At 36.7% G+C, this 18,697-nt stretch overlaps 2 protein-coding genes across 4 annotated transcripts in view; both read left to right on the top strand.

The window, feature by feature from the left end:
- Nucleotides 1-3,934, top strand: part of Trpm7 (transient receptor potential cation channel subfamily M member 7) — a 103,759-nt gene extending 99,825 nt beyond the window's left edge. For all 3 annotated transcript variants that reach the window (XM_046460781.2, XM_046460780.2, XM_058584794.1), the window contains 3 exons: nucleotides 6-57; nucleotides 153-259; nucleotides 2,475-3,934. In XM_046460781.2, coding sequence (XP_046316737.1) covers nucleotides 6-57; nucleotides 153-259; nucleotides 2,475-2,605 — 290 coding nt within the window. In that variant the 3' untranslated portion in view covers nucleotides 2,606-3,934. The remainder of the gene's footprint in view (nucleotides 1-5; nucleotides 58-152; nucleotides 260-2,474) is intronic.
- Nucleotides 3,935-12,298: 8,364 nt separating this feature from the next.
- Nucleotides 12,299-18,697, top strand: part of Usp50 (ubiquitin specific peptidase 50) — a 45,773-nt gene continuing 39,374 nt past the window's right edge. Inside the window, exons 1-5 of the mRNA XM_046461111.2 lie at nucleotides 12,299-12,351; nucleotides 13,710-13,904; nucleotides 14,171-14,366; nucleotides 16,491-16,700; nucleotides 18,552-18,694. Coding sequence (XP_046317067.1) covers nucleotides 12,299-12,351; nucleotides 13,710-13,904; nucleotides 14,171-14,366; nucleotides 16,491-16,700; nucleotides 18,552-18,694 — 797 coding nt within the window. The remainder of the gene's footprint in view (nucleotides 12,352-13,709; nucleotides 13,905-14,170; nucleotides 14,367-16,490; nucleotides 16,701-18,551; nucleotides 18,695-18,697) is intronic.

Raw genomic sequence — 18,697 nt, 5'->3', positions numbered from 1 at the left:
TAAAGGTGTGGGTGAAAATTTGACTGACCCATCTGTGATAAAAGCAGAAGAAAAGAGGTAATAAGTTTTAACAATTTCATTAAGGCATATTTTCAGATTCTACATTTCTGTTTGCATAAATTTTCTTTTTTTTTTTTTAATCAATTTCACAGATCCTGTGATATGGTTTTTGGCCCAGCGAATCTAGGAGAAGATGCAATTAAAAACTTTAGAGCAAAACATCACTGTAATTCTTGCTGTAGAAAGCTTAAACTTCCAGGTAAAAAAATGTCTTAATATAGTACATAAATTGTTAGCCAAGGTAGTTACTACAATAGTAATAACCAATAGTAATAACTACTTGGCTAAGGTTAGGTAGCCAACTAATTTGGCCAAGTTAAGGCTAAGGCTAGAGGTACAAGTATTTGATTTAATGGTCTCTAATTTTTTCAACCTCAGCAGCAACCCAATACACTTCCCTTCTTTTGTAGATAGTGTAATTAGTTGAGATTACTTATGATTACACCCATTGGTTAATAACACAATCAAAACTGAGCTATAATTGCATATCTCTCTACTATTCTTGGTATAGTACAGCTACATATTAGTTTGTATTCCCTGAGGCCATACTGCATTGTCTTGAAGTAAAATTTAATTAAAAAAAAAAAAATACATGTAGTTGTGAACGTGTATTTGGGTCATTTTATGTAGACTATTTTTCAGATTAAAATAACAGTTCATATTTTGAGTATCAGTTCTTTTTTATATTCATGTAAAGGTACAAGAGTATAAGCATGACCATGCTTGATTTAAATTATAAATTTGATATTACTGCATAAAGGTTTCTAATTCTATTCTCATCTGTCATAACTCCTTAACCTGTTTTGTCCCATTATCCCAAATGTGGAACACTTATAAAAACATGGATATAGTATATATAATATGATATAGATTATAGTAAGAATATTTTAATGATTATAATGTGATTATATTTCTGACGTATTTAAATACAATATTTCCAACTTATTTTAATACACCTGTGTCAATTTCATTGAAATGTTCACAGAATTGAAAACTTAGAATTTGATGGTTTAAGGGTTAAGTGATTTCATCCTGTCTCATGGCTATAAATGCATTTTACATACTGACTGTAGCAAGTTTATCTAAAGACTTAACTACTTTCTTGTGCTCCTGTTTCTGATATCCTAAAGTATCTTTATAGTAACATATCTATTCCAGAGCTCTTGATTTTTCATCTCCCACCCCTACACACAAGTCTCCACTTCTACATTTCGCTAATGCTTGACCCAGCTAGCTGCTCAGCCTCTAAATTAAAACTATCCAGTGTCTTTTCCCTCACTTTTCATGACCAATCCATCAAGTTCTATATACTCTTATTCTGAAATCTCCCCTAAAATTCATCATTTCTTTTTCATTTTAATTGGCACCATCTTGTTTCTTGGATGGCTGCCATTTACCCCTAACTTCACATGTCCATTAGAATATTTATTTAAAACAAATCAGATTATAGTTCTCCCGTGAGACTGCTTAAAACCTTCCAGTAGATTTATTTTAATCTGTGTTATACATCATAGTTTACATTCCCTAAATCAAGGGTTGGTGAACTTTTATAAAGGACAGGTAAGTGTTTTCTACTTTGTGGCCATGCGGTCTGTGTCTCAGCTACCTAATTATACCATCACAGTGCAGAAACAGTTGTAGACAATAAACAAAGAACTTGGCTGCATTGCAGCAAAATTATTTATAAAAATATGCAACAGGCCAAATTTAGCCCACAGGTTATAGTTTGACAATGCTTGGCCATCAACTGCTGCTTGACCTCATTTTCTGCTAGTCTTCTCACTTGCTATACATAAGTCACACTGTCTACATGCCACTGTTAGTGTATATCAAGTCTTAATTCTTTCTTAGTCTTTATAGTTAACCTTCTATCTTCCTAGAACATTCCTTTTAGAATTTTAATTTACTTCTCAATATTCAGGTCTGTACTCAAGAGAGTCTCTTCCTCTGGCTTTTCTGCCCAGCCCTGTCTGAAAGAATCACCCTATACCGTCTCTCATCTGGCCCTTATCATACTTCATCATATTCTTCTCTTCAAAGCACTTGTTACTGTTTCTAATTGTATTGTTTTTCAATTTGCTTATTTTCTATCATCCACTATAATATAGGCTCCATGAACAAGGACCTTGTCTGCCTTTTCGTTTGTATATTCCCAAATTTATATGAATGGCTGCTGATTAATAATGATCAGTGTGTAATAATTGTGTTTGTTCAATGAATGATTTCATTTTTATGTATATAAATTTTGTGATCATTAAATATATAACTGCAGAAAATAAGGTCTAATGTTTAGAGGAAAATTTATTAATAAAATGTTCTTAATTCTCCATTTCTAAGAAATACTGACTTTTTTTTTTGTTTGTTTGTTTTTTGTTTTTTGTTGTTGTTGTTGTTGTTCGGGTTGGTGAATGTAGATCTGAAGAGGAATGACTATACACCTGATAAGATTATATTTCCTCAGGAAGAACCTTCAGATTTGAATCTTCAGCCTGGAAATTCCACCAAAGAATCAGAATCAACTAATTCTGTTCGTTTGATGTTATAATATTACTGAATCATTGGTTTTGCCTAACTTCCCTCAATGTTACTATGTCACTTTCCTTCAGGAAGAAATTGTTAATATAGAAAAGGTGTGTGCAAGTTGAATTTGTTGACCCCAGCACAGTTTAAAGGTCAATATTCTTTTGACCTAATTAGTCAATTAGAAACTCCCTATAGGATTCAGTGGACAGCTGAAGAAATTTTAAAGGTAATGGAAAATTAGTATTTAAAAATTTTGAAGGGCTCTTAAGCAGAGGGTGTCATTTTACTTAGTTCTGATGAGGGTGATGATTCCCTCTTATGTGGTGCAATACCATTAACCAAAGTTAGGTGTCTGTGCACATTTTATTGGCAGCTGGTTTATTGCCATTCAGCTAGAGAAATGAAGAAAACACTTAGCCTTTGGTTAAATGGCAGTCAGAAGTCTTCCTCGCTGTGTTCAGTGATGTCACTAACTCTCTACTAGATGCTTGTTGGACATGAAAAAGGTGACTTCTAATTCTAGGTTCATGGAAATATAAAGAGCCTCAGCTGAAGACCATTTTCTAAGAAAGACTTTATTTATGAATCAGGGTTAGGCTCCTTATTTAAAGATAGAGCCATTTTTTTGTTAGAGCCCAATTGTGCAAAAGTATTAGTTTTTTGTTTTGTTTTGTTTTGTTTTGTTTTTTAACATTGTCTTATCAAGCCACTGTTAAGCAGAAGAAAGCCATGGTAAAAGGAGATATTTAACTCGCTCTTCAAGGGAATGAGAAAAGTTACTTTTTCCCTATCTGTGTCTGTAGTGGAAGTTACATACTTCCCCAAAGATGTTATTGACCAGTATATCAAATCAGAATGTAAAAGTGAGCTCTTGCTTTTATTTAAAATTATGTGGGAACATCTGAACATGAATGTTGTTTGTGGTACTTATTTAAGAGATTAAATGAATTGGATCGTCATTATGTGATGTCGGGAGATTGCAATGCAACTATGCCAATAAAATGTAATTTAACTGCCCCAGATATTTTTGAATATTCAGCGACAACAAGAAAAGCTTTTCATCTAAAGTTTTATGCTTTGATTTTTCCCCCCTTTTTTTTTTTTTTCTTGTTGTTTCCTAGGTACTAGTTTTAATTATTATTTGGAAGGAAGCAATGTAAAGCTTATTTGTATTCAGTAGTGTATCTCATAGATACAGACAAGGCAAGCAGAGATAAGCTGTTTAAATAGTGTTTAATATTGATGGGGGGGGAGAAAGAAAAAGTGTATTACTTAAAAGATATTATACTATATACATTTTGTATATCATTAAATCTTTAAAAGAAATTAAATAAATTTATTCTTGTTTACAGATGTTTAGTGAGTTTAATCATTCCTAAAAAATATTTGACATTTTCAGGATATCAGTTTATTTTCAGAGTAATAAACCATTTTTATACACCTATGCTTTTTGATGTCCTATTTGTATGATGTTTAAATGACACTTGTTTCCTGTACTGTTTTTTTTTCCTTAAGTTTCTTGCTGATCAGAAAAGGTGATTATCTGTTCGCATTTAATTTCATGTTGCTTATTTTCACAAGATAATAATAGCTAAGAATTAGTTTGTACTGTTTGTCAGGCATTGCTCTAAGTATTTCGTATTTATTAATTTATTTAATTCTTATAATGATTTTATTAAATAAGTATTAAGGATTGTTATCCTATGTTGCAGATTAGAAAATCGAAGTGCTAGAGAGGTGAAGTAGCTTTCCTGAGATTTTTGTACTTTAGTATGTAGTAGAGTTAAGATTCAAACTCAGCCAGATTGTCTTTCCTCTGTGCTCTTAAGCCACATGTTTTATTGACTCTCAAGCATAGTGACTAGGTGGTTAGCACCTAATCACTGATGGCTTCTGTACCATTTCCTGCTCACTCTGCTGAAACAGATCTTCTCCATTAACCCACTAAGTCCCAAGTTTTCAGTTCTGAAAATATTTTAATGAAATTGATATACGTGCATTAAAATAGGTCAGAAGTAATAATTTAGAGCTTATATATAATTTGTTAATATTAATAGCTTTAATGAATATTATTACTATTTACCTATTGCTTTTCTCAAAATAATAGAACTCTAAAAAACATTTATTTCAGAGTTACCTTGATTGATATATTTGTTGTACAATTTGAATTTTGCTTGTTTGTGATGCTGGGGCTTGAACCCAGGGCCTTGCACGTGCTAGGCAAACACTCTGCCACTGAACTACATCCCCAGCCCTTCAATTTGTGTTTTTTAGGTATTCCTTAAATGAGCTAATGGGGTGACCTTTTTGGTTAATTCATGACAGTAAAAGTTTATCTATAAGTTGCATTTTTCACCATAAAGAAAAATTATCACTGCTCATTATATTACTCCATGGTCAGAAATTGTCATTTGCTAAGTCTCTAAATTTTTTTCTTCTTAATCTCATCCTCTGGAGAGAATGAAACACTTTTACTAGATTAATTCTTTGAATTTTTGGAATTCTCTTCTGCAGTTGTTCTCTAATAATATGCCTTCTTCAATCTGTTGATGCATGTGTACCATTATTCTGTTAGAAGTAATGCATGTTGATTTATTGTGACATAGAAAATATTTTAAAGATATAAAGGAAAATTACACATCTTTCTCACCCTCAAGTCAGACTATGTTGCTTTCATAGCTACTATCTATGTATTCACCACAGTAGATTGCACACTTCACAGAGAGAAAGGATCCTCAGATTTTTCACCAGGTAGTTAACCCCTTGCATGATACGCAGTTTGTGGGAGGCACAGTAAAAAATATGAATGTTAAAAATGTTTTTTCACAATACCATCCTCTCTTAAGGAAGATCACAATGATGCTCTCTTACATATTTAAGTAGACAATTGAAGCAAGAGTACACAATAAACAGCTGCTTATTATTTAAAAAGAGATCATTTGCAGGAAAGTGTGTGTCTGCACTGCAGAGATTTTTTAATCATCCTTATTTATTGTATCTGTTGTTGTTTTTACACAAGGCATCTGTATTGTAGGTCCCAGATGATGTTAGCTTTCTCTTAGGCAAATTCTAAGCCAAGCTTCTGATCCTCTCTAGAATATGTTTTCCTTTTGTAGGCTTTTTGGAAATTCCTTTAAGCAGAGTTCTTTCCCTGGGGTCTTGTTGGTCATGGAGATGGGAGAGGATATAATTATTCTTCAGAAAAGCTACACATGTCCACTGATAGTGGACAATACCAAACAAGAGGGCACTCCCCACCCAATATTAGCATTCCTTCATTTGTTTTTCCCAGGCAATTTCCATGCTTTCCTACATTATGGAATTTTTCTCTCATTTGAATTATAAATATCTCAGTATATGTTCGTAAAATATTAAGAACTATATTATTGCACCTAAAAAGTTTACAATTCCTTATTATCATCAGATACATAGTCTTTGTTCTTAACAATTTTTTAAAAATAATTTTAGTTAGGATTCAGATAGGGTTCACACATTGAAATTGCTTGATTTGTTTTTAAAGTCTCCAATATGTAGATTTCCCCTTCCATCTTTTTTTCTGTTTGTTTTTGGAAGAACTGATGTATTTAAGAAGTTTTCCACATTTGGAATCTTGCTATTATTTCTCTGTTTTCTGCATATGCAGTTATTAGATGTAAAGGCTTGATCAGATTCAGGATTAAATTTTTGACAAGAATGCTTCATTGATGGTCAAGTATACTTCACTACACAATAAATACCCACTTATGTTTGGATGGTCATTGCCTTGGATTACTCTCACATACTTAAGCAATTATATGAGTTACAAACAGAACTACTCATTGATTGATTGATCGTTGATTAGAATGACTGGCAGGGAAAAAACCCACCATATTCAGACTTGAATATTTGGCAGAAGACTTATTTTTTGCTAATGCTAAAATTTGAGATTTCAAACAAAATTAGAATTTTGGAAAACTTGCCTCTTAATACCAGTAGCATGATAGCTTTCCAATTACTTTCTAAAGAAATTTGTTGGTATTAAAAACAGTGTTTGTTTGTTGTTGTTGTTTTAATAGTAAAATGAGATTTTTTTAATAGTGTAAAATGAGATTTGGGAGATCCACATAACTAATATTTTCCAATGCATAACCAGTGTTTTCCAAATGACCCTCAAATTGCATTTTAAAATGATACATAAGTGAAATATCTAACATAATAGGCAAAGTTTTTTGGTTTTTTGTTGTTGTTTGTTTTTTGTTTTAATAGGGTTTCAAATTCTACATTTCAATAAACAATGATACGACAATTGGATATTCACATGCAAATGAAGGTGGACTCAGTTGGACTTCCTTCTCATAGCATATACAAAAATTACCTCAAAATATTTGTTTTTGGTATCAGAGATTGAATCCAGGGGCTCTTAACCACTGGGTGACATCTCTAGCCCTTTGTTGAGACAGGATTTCACTAAGTTGCTGAGTCTGACTTTGAACTTGCAGTCCTCCTGCCTTAGCTTCCAGAGCCATTGGGATTATAGGCATGTGTCACTGTTGATTTTTAAAATCTAAATATAAGAGCCAGGCTGGGGTTGTGGCTCAGTGTGTGAGGCACTGGGTTTGATCCTCATAAATAAATGTATTGTGTACACATAAAATAAATAAAGGTATTATGTCCATCTACAACTAAAATATTTTTAAATAAATAATAAATAAATATAAGAGCCAAAATTTAAATAAAAACTCCTAGAACAAAATTCAGAGGTAAATCTTTGTGATGTCAGATTAGGCAATAGTCTCAGGTAATGACATCAATAGCATAAAAACCACAGAAAAACAGGCAAATTGAACCAATCAAAATTAGAAACACTTGTGCTTTAAAATACACTCCTAACTATGAAAAAAATAACCCATGGAATAGGAGAAAACTCAAGTCTATCTGATAAAGGACACAAAAAGACTCTTAAGCTCAACAATAAACCTCAATTTTTTAAAATGAGTTAAAAGATCTGCATAGGTCTTTTTCCATATATCGATACAGTGGAAATATTATGTAGCAATAAAAAGAAATGAAGTAGGGATACATCCTATGGGCCTTTCAATTTTGTAGCTACTGCATTTTATATTCACTGCAGAGCAAAATGGAGCTGGATAGACTTGGACTTTCTCATTCTGTCACTTGTTCCATGAGTGATGTCAGCTAGTTGAGCAGGCATCTCTGAGAATATCTGTCTCATAGTGGGGTTAGAAAGGTGCTGTGAGTTAAGTATTCAGCACATAGGGTACTCCAATATTAAGTCCCTCGTTACTACATTCTTTCCACGGGAGGTGTGATAGATAAAAATTTTCTAAATATGATAAGGCTTCAGGGAAAGATGGCAGTAAGAGCAAACAAAGTCTCATTTCTATTTAGGAAGTATTACCGATAATTTGACTTCATTTGAAAAGTAATTTTAAGTAGGTATGAGTAACACTTGCTATCTTAACTTTCACTATGTGGTCTCCAGGGCTAAATAGATTAATGAAAAATTTCATATAAATTCATTATATATCCTCCATAGCTTAAAAATCAGATAGGTTGGGATAATACAGTGTCCCATGCTATTTAAACTTTTGAACTGAAAAGTTAAGATGTGAGTTACTTTTATATTTGTAGAAGTACTTAAAGAAAATGTTAGTAATATTAAAACAATGTAAAATTTCCAGATAATTAGATGGAAAGAAAAGTATCTAAGGGATGAGGAAGTTTTTGTTTTTTTTTTTTAAGTACCCCACCAATGGAGAAGCAAAAAATTAACAGAAGGACTCCCTTCTTTTCTTCACTCATCTACAATTTAGTCTGAAACCTGTGGAGTGAAGACATGTTAGACGAGAAGCAGTGACCTGGCATGGGGCGTCTCAGCATGAAGAGTGAGATGGGAGATGGAAAGGACAGCAGCAGTGGCAGGAGTTTGATTACATGCAGAAGGGCGGATCACAGAAGGAAATATATTGAGGATAATGGGAGTTAGGTATGCCACTGTTGAAGATGAGGTTGTAAATATGGGAAGGGGAAAAAAACTAGAGTAAACCCTGAAAGATTTGGAATTGGGATTATCTACGTGAATTCATAGTTCTCAAAGTACAGTTCCACATGCAGATGTGGATTTCTGTATGTACGTCTTCCCAGCTCTTTCTACTGAGACAACCTGGAAGTAGTGATGTGGTAATAACCTCTGTATACCCAACTCTGAGTGCCTAAATATTCTTCCCCACTAACAGGAGCCAGGACTCAAGAGAAGTGGCTGACAGTGTTGTGGGCCAAACTATATGCCTTGACCAGAGAAACTCCATTTTACCCTGAGACTACATGTCATGTAAGAAATGCTTCTCTCATGAGAAAACCCTGCCTCTGCCATCCTGATCCTGCTTAGCACACCCTACTTAGAAACTGACAGCCTTGGGAAAGTGTTTCCCTTCTTGTACAATATAAAATTGTTCTTTCGGGTTTCCATTTTTCTTAGGCAAAGGACTGACTGTACTGGGTCATTCTGACCCACTCCCCATGTTGCTATGGTTTTGACTTACTGGTGGCTTGCAGTTTTTTGCAAGAAGAGTACACTCTACCTTCTGCAGGGGGTTGAAGATTGCAGAGGCAACTTGTCTGTTGCCCTTCAACCCAACAGCAAATAAAGAAAGGTTCCATGTCTTGTAACTTCAAGACTGACCCAGTGATTTTTTTCAAATACACCACAACAACTTCAGGACTAGGGCAGGGCAGTACAAGATAGGTCCGAAAGATCCTGATGTGCCAAAAAGAAAGGAAGAATTAAAAACATGGGGAGATGTGAAATGAACACAGCAGACATGTTGAAGGGCCTCCTGCAAACTAATCTTGGGATGATTTGAACATCAAAAATAAATAACGGGCTGGGGTTGTGGCTCAGCAGTAGAGTGCTCACCTAGCACGTGCGAGGCCCTGGGTTTGATCCTCAGCACCACAAAAAAATAAATAAAATAAATGTGTCCAACTACAACTAAAAAACATTTTTAAAAATAGCAATAATAACTGAACAAAATAGGAATCCATAAAAGAATTTTTAAAAAAGGAGAAAACTCTTCTTTTATAGCTGAGTACCAGCTGATTAATGTGAAAATGACATTAGAAAAACTTCACAAGCACCATAGCATTACTTGATCCAGCCAAGAAACACTGACTAATGTCAAAAGTACTTTTTGGAAGTTTTTGTTTGTTTTTTGTTGTCTGTTTTGGTACCAGGGATTGAACTTGGGGCACTTGACCACTGAGCCACATCTCCAGCCTATTTTGAATTTTATTTAGAGACAGCATCTCACTGAGCTGCTTAGTGCCTCGCTTTTACTGAGACTCGCTTTGAACTCAAAATCCTCTTGTCAGCCTCCCGAGTCTCTGGGATTACAGGCGTGTGTCACCATGCCTGGCTAATGTGTGGAAATTTGATGAGGAACAGGCCAATTACATAGTCTCAGAACATCTCTGCAAAATAGTAATTACGAATTACTATAATGGAGAAATCTGGCAGTTCCCACTTTATTGAAGTTATCACGTTTAACCTCACCAATGTTGGGGCAAGTTAAAATCTTGAACCTCCTAATACAATACAGTAAGAAAACACCATCACTTCTGTGAGATTCTTTCTAAAATATATAGTGTGAGACTAATCACAAGAAAATAGCAGGCAAACCCATCCCTGAGGGATGTTCTTCAAAATAACTGGCTAGTGATCTTCACTCACCTTCATGCTACTCAAACCATTAGCATCAAACTGGCAAACTGATAATCAGAGGTTTTTGCTTCAGATAAAAACACTGCCACATTTTTTTAATCTTAATTAAATGTACAAACTTGAACATACACATAAGGATCATTCCCTCTACTGGAAATTAGTATTATATTTCTCATCTAACAAAAATTTCTTTCCTTTGATTTGGTAAAGAGAAACAAGAATTTTGTATATTGGAGCAGAGCCCAGGAACTTAACTTGAGGTTATATGCAGGGATGAAAATAATCTCCTTAATAACAAAAACAAAAGGTGAATTTGAACATCTGGCTCTTGCTCATGGATATAGATTGCAAAATAAAAATAATCACACTACGTTACCAGAACTTGGCAATCATTACTGATTCAGATGTCAGTCTACCCAGTGCTTTCTTAAGCAGAGTCCTCTGTGAAGAAGAAAAGAGGGTCTAGGGTTGTGGCTCAGTGGTAGAGTGCTTGCCTGGCATGCATGAGACACTGGGTTCGATCCTCAGCACCACATAAAAGTAAAATAAAGATATTGTGTCCTCATAGAACTAAAAAAAATAAATGTTAAAAAAAGAAGAAGAAAAGAGAACTCAGAAGATCATGAGTGCCCCATAACTTCCCAGTTTGTCAATTCTATGATAAACCTGTGTGGCACTAGTAATGTGTCTATGTCCACCCTCCACCTCCACCCCCAGCATATTAGTTGATGACAAAGAAAGGAAATATTCCACTCTGTCCCTGTGCCCTGGGAGCAACAAAACCCAACTGCCTCTCTTCCCAGAGTGAGAACAGTCCCTCAGGATCTTGGGAAGGGTGAAGTCAGTGGGAGGGAGAAATAGGTGCCCAAAGTGGGCAGGGTTGCCATAGTGTCCTTGGTGGAAGGACATATTTTGTATACATGTCAGGGGGGATATTTGTGTGTAAAATATATACTTACATGTCACAAACCCACATGACCATTTACTCAGTTTCTCAAACTGGGTGGTGAGGGGATTGGAAAAAAAAGACAAACAGATACAAAAGTAGAAAAAAGCAGGACCTGATGGATCAGCCAAACTTCTCATGGAAGAAGACTTACTATGAGCAGGCCCAGCATGTTTATTATGTAGGTTTAAACATTAAAAGGATTTGTTGTGAGAAAGCTTCTTTAAGATAAACAAAATTGAAGTCGTGGGCAAAACAGCTCAATTAGAGCATATCAGCTTGTACCCATAACTCTACATCTGGGCAGCTGGCTTTTCAACTCAAGATTATGAACTAATAAATTCTGTGGCTAGCACAGAATCCCCCCTTTTAAAAAATTTACTTATTTATTCTAATTAGGTATATATGACAGAATGCATTTTGATTCATTGTACACAATTGCAGCACAAATTTTCATGTCTCTGGTTGTACACAAAGTAGAGTCACACCATATGGGCAGTCATACATATACCTAGAGTAATGATGTCCATCTCATTCCACCATATTTCCTGCCCCCATGCCCCCTCCCCTCCCAGAATCCCCCTTTTAACAGTGTAATACCATCAACTGGGTAGTTTTGGATCGGCACCTTTGCACTGAGAAATTCCCAAGGGAGGTGTCACCTCTGTCTCTGGGCAACTCAAAGCAATGATTGATTCATTGCTCCTGACACACAAGAGAAACAGAGTGATGGAGAAAAGATATATGTACATTTCATTCTTGGAAATCTAATATTATAAATGCATTTCAGACAACCAAGTAACAGTATCTCCTGGCAACATTCTAGAATCTTGAGGGTGAGTGGAAAGGATTATGATGCATGAAAAGATTCAAGTTGGAATGGTGTCTGACACCAGTCACGATCAGTTGGCAGCTATTGAAAGGGGGAAGAGTTATAAATTATTTAAAACTAACAAGAAGAGCCGGCATAACAGGCTTGGAGAAATGAAGTTAAAAGCATTAGCCGGAGCTCCTGAATAGAAGTGAAAGTCCAACGTGGTTCTATTAAAATGACTTCTCATCAGTCATTCCCTGCAGACGACTTCGGTATCTACTATGTCCTGTGAGCCTCTATTTATTACAGCTTTCTAGATAAACTCAGGTAGAGGGAAGAGCCGTGTTCAAAGGAGTGAAGGGATTAGAAAGGGTTAGATTAGAAAGGGTTCCCCCAGGTTTGACCCAGAAGTAAAGGAAGATATTATCTAATATCTAGGCAATCAATACATGCACTTCTAAAGAGTGACAGTCCAGGACCTCTGTGACATTGGTAAATAAAAGTGAAAATGGCCATTTGTGTAACATTGAGCACTTTTCAAATGGGCATGACTGTGAGTACAGGTACTGAGGTGATGTGTCTCTTTCTTGGGGCCCTAATATCAAACAGAGTATGGAGACAGGGGAGCCACTGAATTTCATCCCTAGCTCATTAGTTCTGTTTTATAGATGAAAAGTAGGTATAGGACTCCCAGACCATATAGCTAGTAGATAGCATAGTCAGAATTTCAACTCAGACCTTCTTTTCAACAAAGTCTATCCTTTTTCTTTCTCCTGCTCTCCTTTTCTCTATGTCTCTCTGTAGATATTATATATATATATATATATATATATATATATATATATATATACTCACATATGTATGTGTTTTTAATATATGTATATATTTTCCTACATACCTCTCTACCCCTCCCTTGTGTATTACTATGGGCAAATGACTAAACCACTTAAAATCTTGTATCTCATCTGTAATATTTTGGACTGATTTTAAAAGAACTGTTCCTACCCCATATAATTGTTGCAAAAGTTTAATGTGAAAATGCATGTTAAAAAGGACTAGGGTTGTGGCTCAGCAGTAGAGCACTTGCCTGGCATGTATGAGGCACTGGGTTCAATTCTCAGCACCACATATAAATAAATAAATAAAATAAAGGTCCATTGACAACTAAATATGTGTGTGTGTGTGAGAGAGAGAGAGAGGGAAAGAGAGAGAATGCATGTGAAGTGCTTAATGTATTGCCAAGCTAAATACATTATAGCTGTTGCTATTATTAACTGTTACCTATTGTTATCATTACTACTTGTAATAATTTACTTGCCCAGGAGAAATGGCAAAAATTTGGATTTTAGTAGGAAAATTTGCACTTTAGACTAACCAACTGAACAGTTCAGTTCTCTTGGTTGAATTTTAGGGAGAAAGTTTTTTATCTATTGTCTTGTTTGGCTTCAAGCACTTGGTCAGAGTTCTGTTTTACAGAATTCAATTTTAGACTTCAATTTCAAATGCTTCTGTCCTTGGTAGGGAACATGTTTGAGGGAAATCTTACTAAGGATTCTTATTTCGTGAGTCAAAAGGGGCTTATTGTCATTTGCACGTATTTTGTTCCCTCAAAACGCTTTCCTTCTTTCCACGTGGCACCAACACAGTGCAGAGTGCACAGACTATTATGACTCCCTTCCAGTTAACGAGGCGGATGAGAACCAGCCCCACTCCCAGGGCGTGACTGGCCTGCGGAACTTGGGCAACACGTGCTACATGAATGCCATCTTGCAGTGTCTCTGCAGCATCTCGCCGCTGGTGGAGTACTTCCTCTCTGGAAAGTACATGACAGCTCTTCAGAAGTAAGACCCTGTGTGTTCCCTGCAGTCAGTCCCAGCCCCAACCCCCCAGGAGAGGTTAGGGAAGGAACCCTCCGGAATCCCTGCAAAGGGTTAAACAGGCCTGTCGAGGCTGTAGCTCCCCAGACAACAGATCTAGGGTGAGTAAAGTGGGATGGGCAACCAAAAAATGAATGATGTTCTATTTTTGGACTGATTCCCCATGCTTGAGTGATTAGGTGCCTCTTTTCATTAAATCAGCCAGAAACATGCCCCTTCCTTCTTCCAAGGGATTGCAGTGAGGTTGCCACTGCTTTTGCATACCTGATGACAGACATGTGGCTCGGAGACTCAGACTGTGTCTCTCCAGAAATATTTCGGTCAGCTCTTGGCAATCTCTACCCAGCGTTTATGAAAAAGACACAACAAGATGCTCAGGAATTCTTGATTTATGTCCTAAATGAACTTCATGAAGCTCTGAAAAAGGTAAGTAGGGTTTATGGTCTTAGGATAAGACTGCAGTCTCATCAGCAACTTCTGTTTTTCTTTCTTTCATTTATTTAGTCAATGTTGCATGTTCCATGCCAAGCACTATTCTAGGTGCTAGGATACTTGAATGTACAAATGTATTCACCAAATTTCAGCAGAATCACCTGGGGAGATGGGATTCTACAGCACTTACTTGGTGTTATTTAGTTAGACTGAAAAAGGTCTCTTGGCATTTCCAGTGATTGGCCAAGTGTGGAACTACTAATCTAGTTTCCTTTGCAAATAAAAGCTGCATGAACTAGTTTTTAAAAGTGGAAATCATATTTTTTATAAAAAAATAAATTCCTAATGAGAAATAATGTAAAACTTTACAACCTAAATGTTTGTGATATCTACAAATCCTTGAAAATATCAGGCTTTACGTTACATTAAGGGACAGACCCATGTACTAAACATGTCCAAACTGAACATGCTGAACCTGAGTTCTTCGTTGGATTGGGACATACATTTGATTAAACTTGAAATCACCCGTTTCTCTAAAGTTCTGCCTTTGGTACTGGTCTGAGACCCATGCTTTCTGAAGATATGTGTTTGACTTGATGCAGTCTCCTTATAATAATGTTCCCTTGTCCATACCTAACATCCAGGAAATCATTAGCATTAGGATTAAGATCACAAGCTGAGCCACTAATCATAATCTTCAGTTCCATTTTTCGTTGTCAGTAATAACAAGCTATCCACAGAGCACTGTTTTTAGTCAGAGGGGAAGGTGTTGTTCAGTAGCAATCACGCATGTTCTTATCTGCTGCCAATCTGAAATAAATAGCATTCTGGTTCCCTGGGACAAACTAGAAATTAGGGGAAATGAGGGCATTTGGTTCCTGCCAGAGTGGAAAACCTTGGCAGCAAACAAGCATGAGGAAAGCAGCAAGCACCTGCAGGATGGCAAGCGCAGCTCCCACTAGAGCTGGCTGTGGGAGCTGATCCAGCTCCAAGAGCAGTCTACGGAGGCCCTGAAGCCCCTGAAAATTCTGGAAATGCTGTTTCCAGTATAAGCTGGATGCCAACCAGGCCACAAGACTTGTTAGGTCAGGCTGCCTTGGAAATTTAAGATTTGCATTTGTGTGTGTGTGTGTGAAAAATAAGTAGAACTTTGTTTCCATTCTTTCGCTGTTAACAGAAAACTGGAGAAAGCACCAACGTTTTGTATCTACCCTGAGATCAAAACCACTAACTACCAAGGGGAAGATAAAAGCACATTTCCCACACCCACTCAGCGGACAAAGCTATCAGGGACTGTGTATGTGGCCCCATCAAGATGAGGGCCAAGAAATGAGACCAGTCCGTTTCGTGATATAAAGTGGAACAGAACCTACACTAAGGACCAAGTGTGCCTATATTTGACACAGGAACAGATGGCTACTTATTAAAAAAAAAAAAAAGAGTAGTCTGGGGCACAACGTTCATTCATTCATTGACTTATTTATAAGTGTGTTTTCTATAACTTAAAGTAGAAAAGAGTAGGGAACATTAGCTGAAGAGACTGGGAAGAAGAAAGATTTATATTCCTTCATTTAACCTCTAGATCAGCTTTCATTGCCTAAGGTTAGTTAAGTAGTTGACTTACCCCTTTTCCAGGAAAAACTAGCTTCAGATTCCTCTATCTCAGTCAGAGGCTGTCAGATTGGGGGCCTGGACTTGCATTTACTAGTTGGGGTGTCCTCAGTTTCAGCTTTACCAAATAAGGGAAATAACTGAACCATCAAAAATCACAAATGACATACACTCTCAAGGAAGGCCTTGTTCTACTTATTGTCTGAATCCAAAACTAAGTGGTTTCTAATGGGAATATATCATTCTGATAGGAAAATGTCATTCTATTAAAATATGTTTTGAGACATTATTACGCTATATACATTTAAGATTTCACTATTGGAGTGACTCTGCACCACATGCAGCCAGAGGAATGAGAATTTGTGCTCCATTTGTGGACAATGTGTCAAAATGCGTTCTACTGACATGTATAACTAATCAGAATAAAATAAATAAATAAATAAATACATAAAATAAAACTGTTTTTTGATAACCAATAGTTGATATGAGGGTTTATTCTTGATTCAGTACCACCGAAGACGATCACATGAGAAAGGATCTGCTCAGAGATGCTGCAGGAAGGTGATTGCCAATGAGACGTCTATCATCACACAGCTGTTTGAAGGGCAGCTCAATTATGGCATCATATGTTTGAAGTGTGAGAACTGCACCTACAAGAACGAAGTCTTCACTGTCCTCTCCCTCCCCATTCCATCTGAATATGAATGTTCCCTTCAGGTAGGAAGCCCCTACTATTAAATGCTTTTTCTTTTCTTTTCTTATGACAGAGTCTTGCTGCACTGCCCAGGCTGGCCTCCAAACTCCTGGGCTCCAGTGATCCACCTGCCTCCACGTCCTGAGTAGCTGGGACTACTGTCCCGCACCACTGTGCCGGTCTACTACTGGATACATCTGTCCTGCTCTACCCTTAGCCCCAGATGTTCTCAGGGTTATTTTCTACATTTTTTCAGTCTGAGAAGGCAGCTTTACAACTTAAGAAATAAAGGAAGGAGAGAAGCTCATGATAATGGCATTTTTTGGAAAAGCAACTTATTAGCCAAAAGTACTATGGATTCAGGGTTTTTTTTGTTTTGTTTTATTGGTATCAGGGATAGGACCCAGGGGCCCTATACCACTAAGCCATTACCCCAGCTCTTTTTACATTTTATTTTGAGACTGAGTCTTGCTAACGGTTTCCCTAAGTTGCTGAGGTTGGCTTTGAACTTGTAATCCTCCTGCTTCAGCCTCTCCAGTCACTGGGATTATAGGCATATACCACCATGACCTGGCAGTGATTGTATTTCTAAACATACTTACTTGAAAAGCAGTCTCACTGTAAAATTGAAAAGTTAGGTGGGATTTTTACTCTATAGAGATGGTCTGGCATATAGGGAATTTATCATTTCTTGCAAAAACATTATGACCCGCCTTCACCCCAGAGTTCTATAGGTTCAAACCGGGAACTAAATATTAATAAGATTCTGACTGTAGTCTTGAGCTCTTATATTTTGGACTAATGCTGTGAAATGTGTTTGGAAGAGAGAGTGGAATCGTGTGCCGTAATTTGGTTCTCTAGTTTTCTTCACCACAGTGCCAAAAGTTAACGTGTAAGCAGGGATGTAGGGTAGAGCAGTGTAGGGCTGCAGGGGCCTGGGGATCAGGAAGGGACAGTAGATGTCAGAAGTAGTAAGTGAGGAGCATAATAGGAAGTAGGGAGCAATAATCTTCCTTGCAGAATTATATATGGATTTGTATTTTCTCTCTAAATTATGAAAGCACATCTGCTGCTCAGTTTTTCATTTTATTTATTTTCTTAGTCATGGGGATTGAACCCAAGGGTGATCCACTACTCAGATATACTCTCAGCCCTTTTTATTTTTATTTTGAGATGGTCTTGCTGGATTGCTGAGGCTGATCTCAAACCTGAGATCCTCCTGCCTCAGCCTCCCAAGTCCATGTGCCACCACAACTGACTACTGAAAGTTTTCACGTATCAGAATGAGATAACAGAATCCTGTTACTTACTCAGGACTGGTTTTTGTTCTCAGATGAAACAACTAAAGATTGGTTGAAAGAAATTCCAAACACTCTTTAAGTGAGGGTGCTGGCTGTTCTGCTAAAAACAAAATATATGCTCATCTTCCTCTTTAGGTTAACAGTGTGCAGAACCAGGGCCCTGGCCACAGTGAGGAGAGTATCTCCTGTGGATATGGGGTCTAATTTATCTCTGCCCTAATGTCTTTAAGGGCCACCACACCTGAACCCTCAGATATGGCCCTTTTTCAGTCATCAGGCCATTTTAGCGGTGAGAAGAATGTGAAACGGTAGTCTATATGATTCTGAAATAAACCACCAATATTAAGATGCTGATTCATAGATAATAAGTGAGATGAGCAATCAATCCATCTCAGTAACTAAGTGAGAAAGAGGCAGCTCTTCAGTTGGGTAGATTTTATAGCTGTCCGGGCTGCAGTGTGTGACACTGATATCTCCTGGTTTGCTGACTTTGAGAAAAGTTCTAATATAGACAGAGACCCCAGGATGCAGTTTATCCAGTTTGGTCACCAAATGCTTTTTCTTTCTCAACAGGACTGTCTCCAGTGTTTTTTTCAACAAGATTCATTGACCTGGAACAACCAAATTCATTGCTCCTTTTGTGAAACCAAGCAGGAAACAGCTGTGAGGGCCAGTATTTCCAAAGCACCAAAAATAATTATTTTTCACTTAAAAAGGTA

The sequence above is a fragment of the Marmota monax genome, unplaced genomic scaffold, assembly GCF_021218885.2.
Source record: "Marmota monax isolate L192 unplaced genomic scaffold, Marmota_monax_Labrador192_F-V1.1 WCK01_AAM20220418_F8-fsc00001, whole genome shotgun sequence".
Classification (NCBI taxonomy): domain Eukaryota; kingdom Metazoa; phylum Chordata; class Mammalia; order Rodentia; family Sciuridae; genus Marmota; species Marmota monax.
This window is presented reverse-complemented; position numbering and strand designations above follow the sequence as displayed.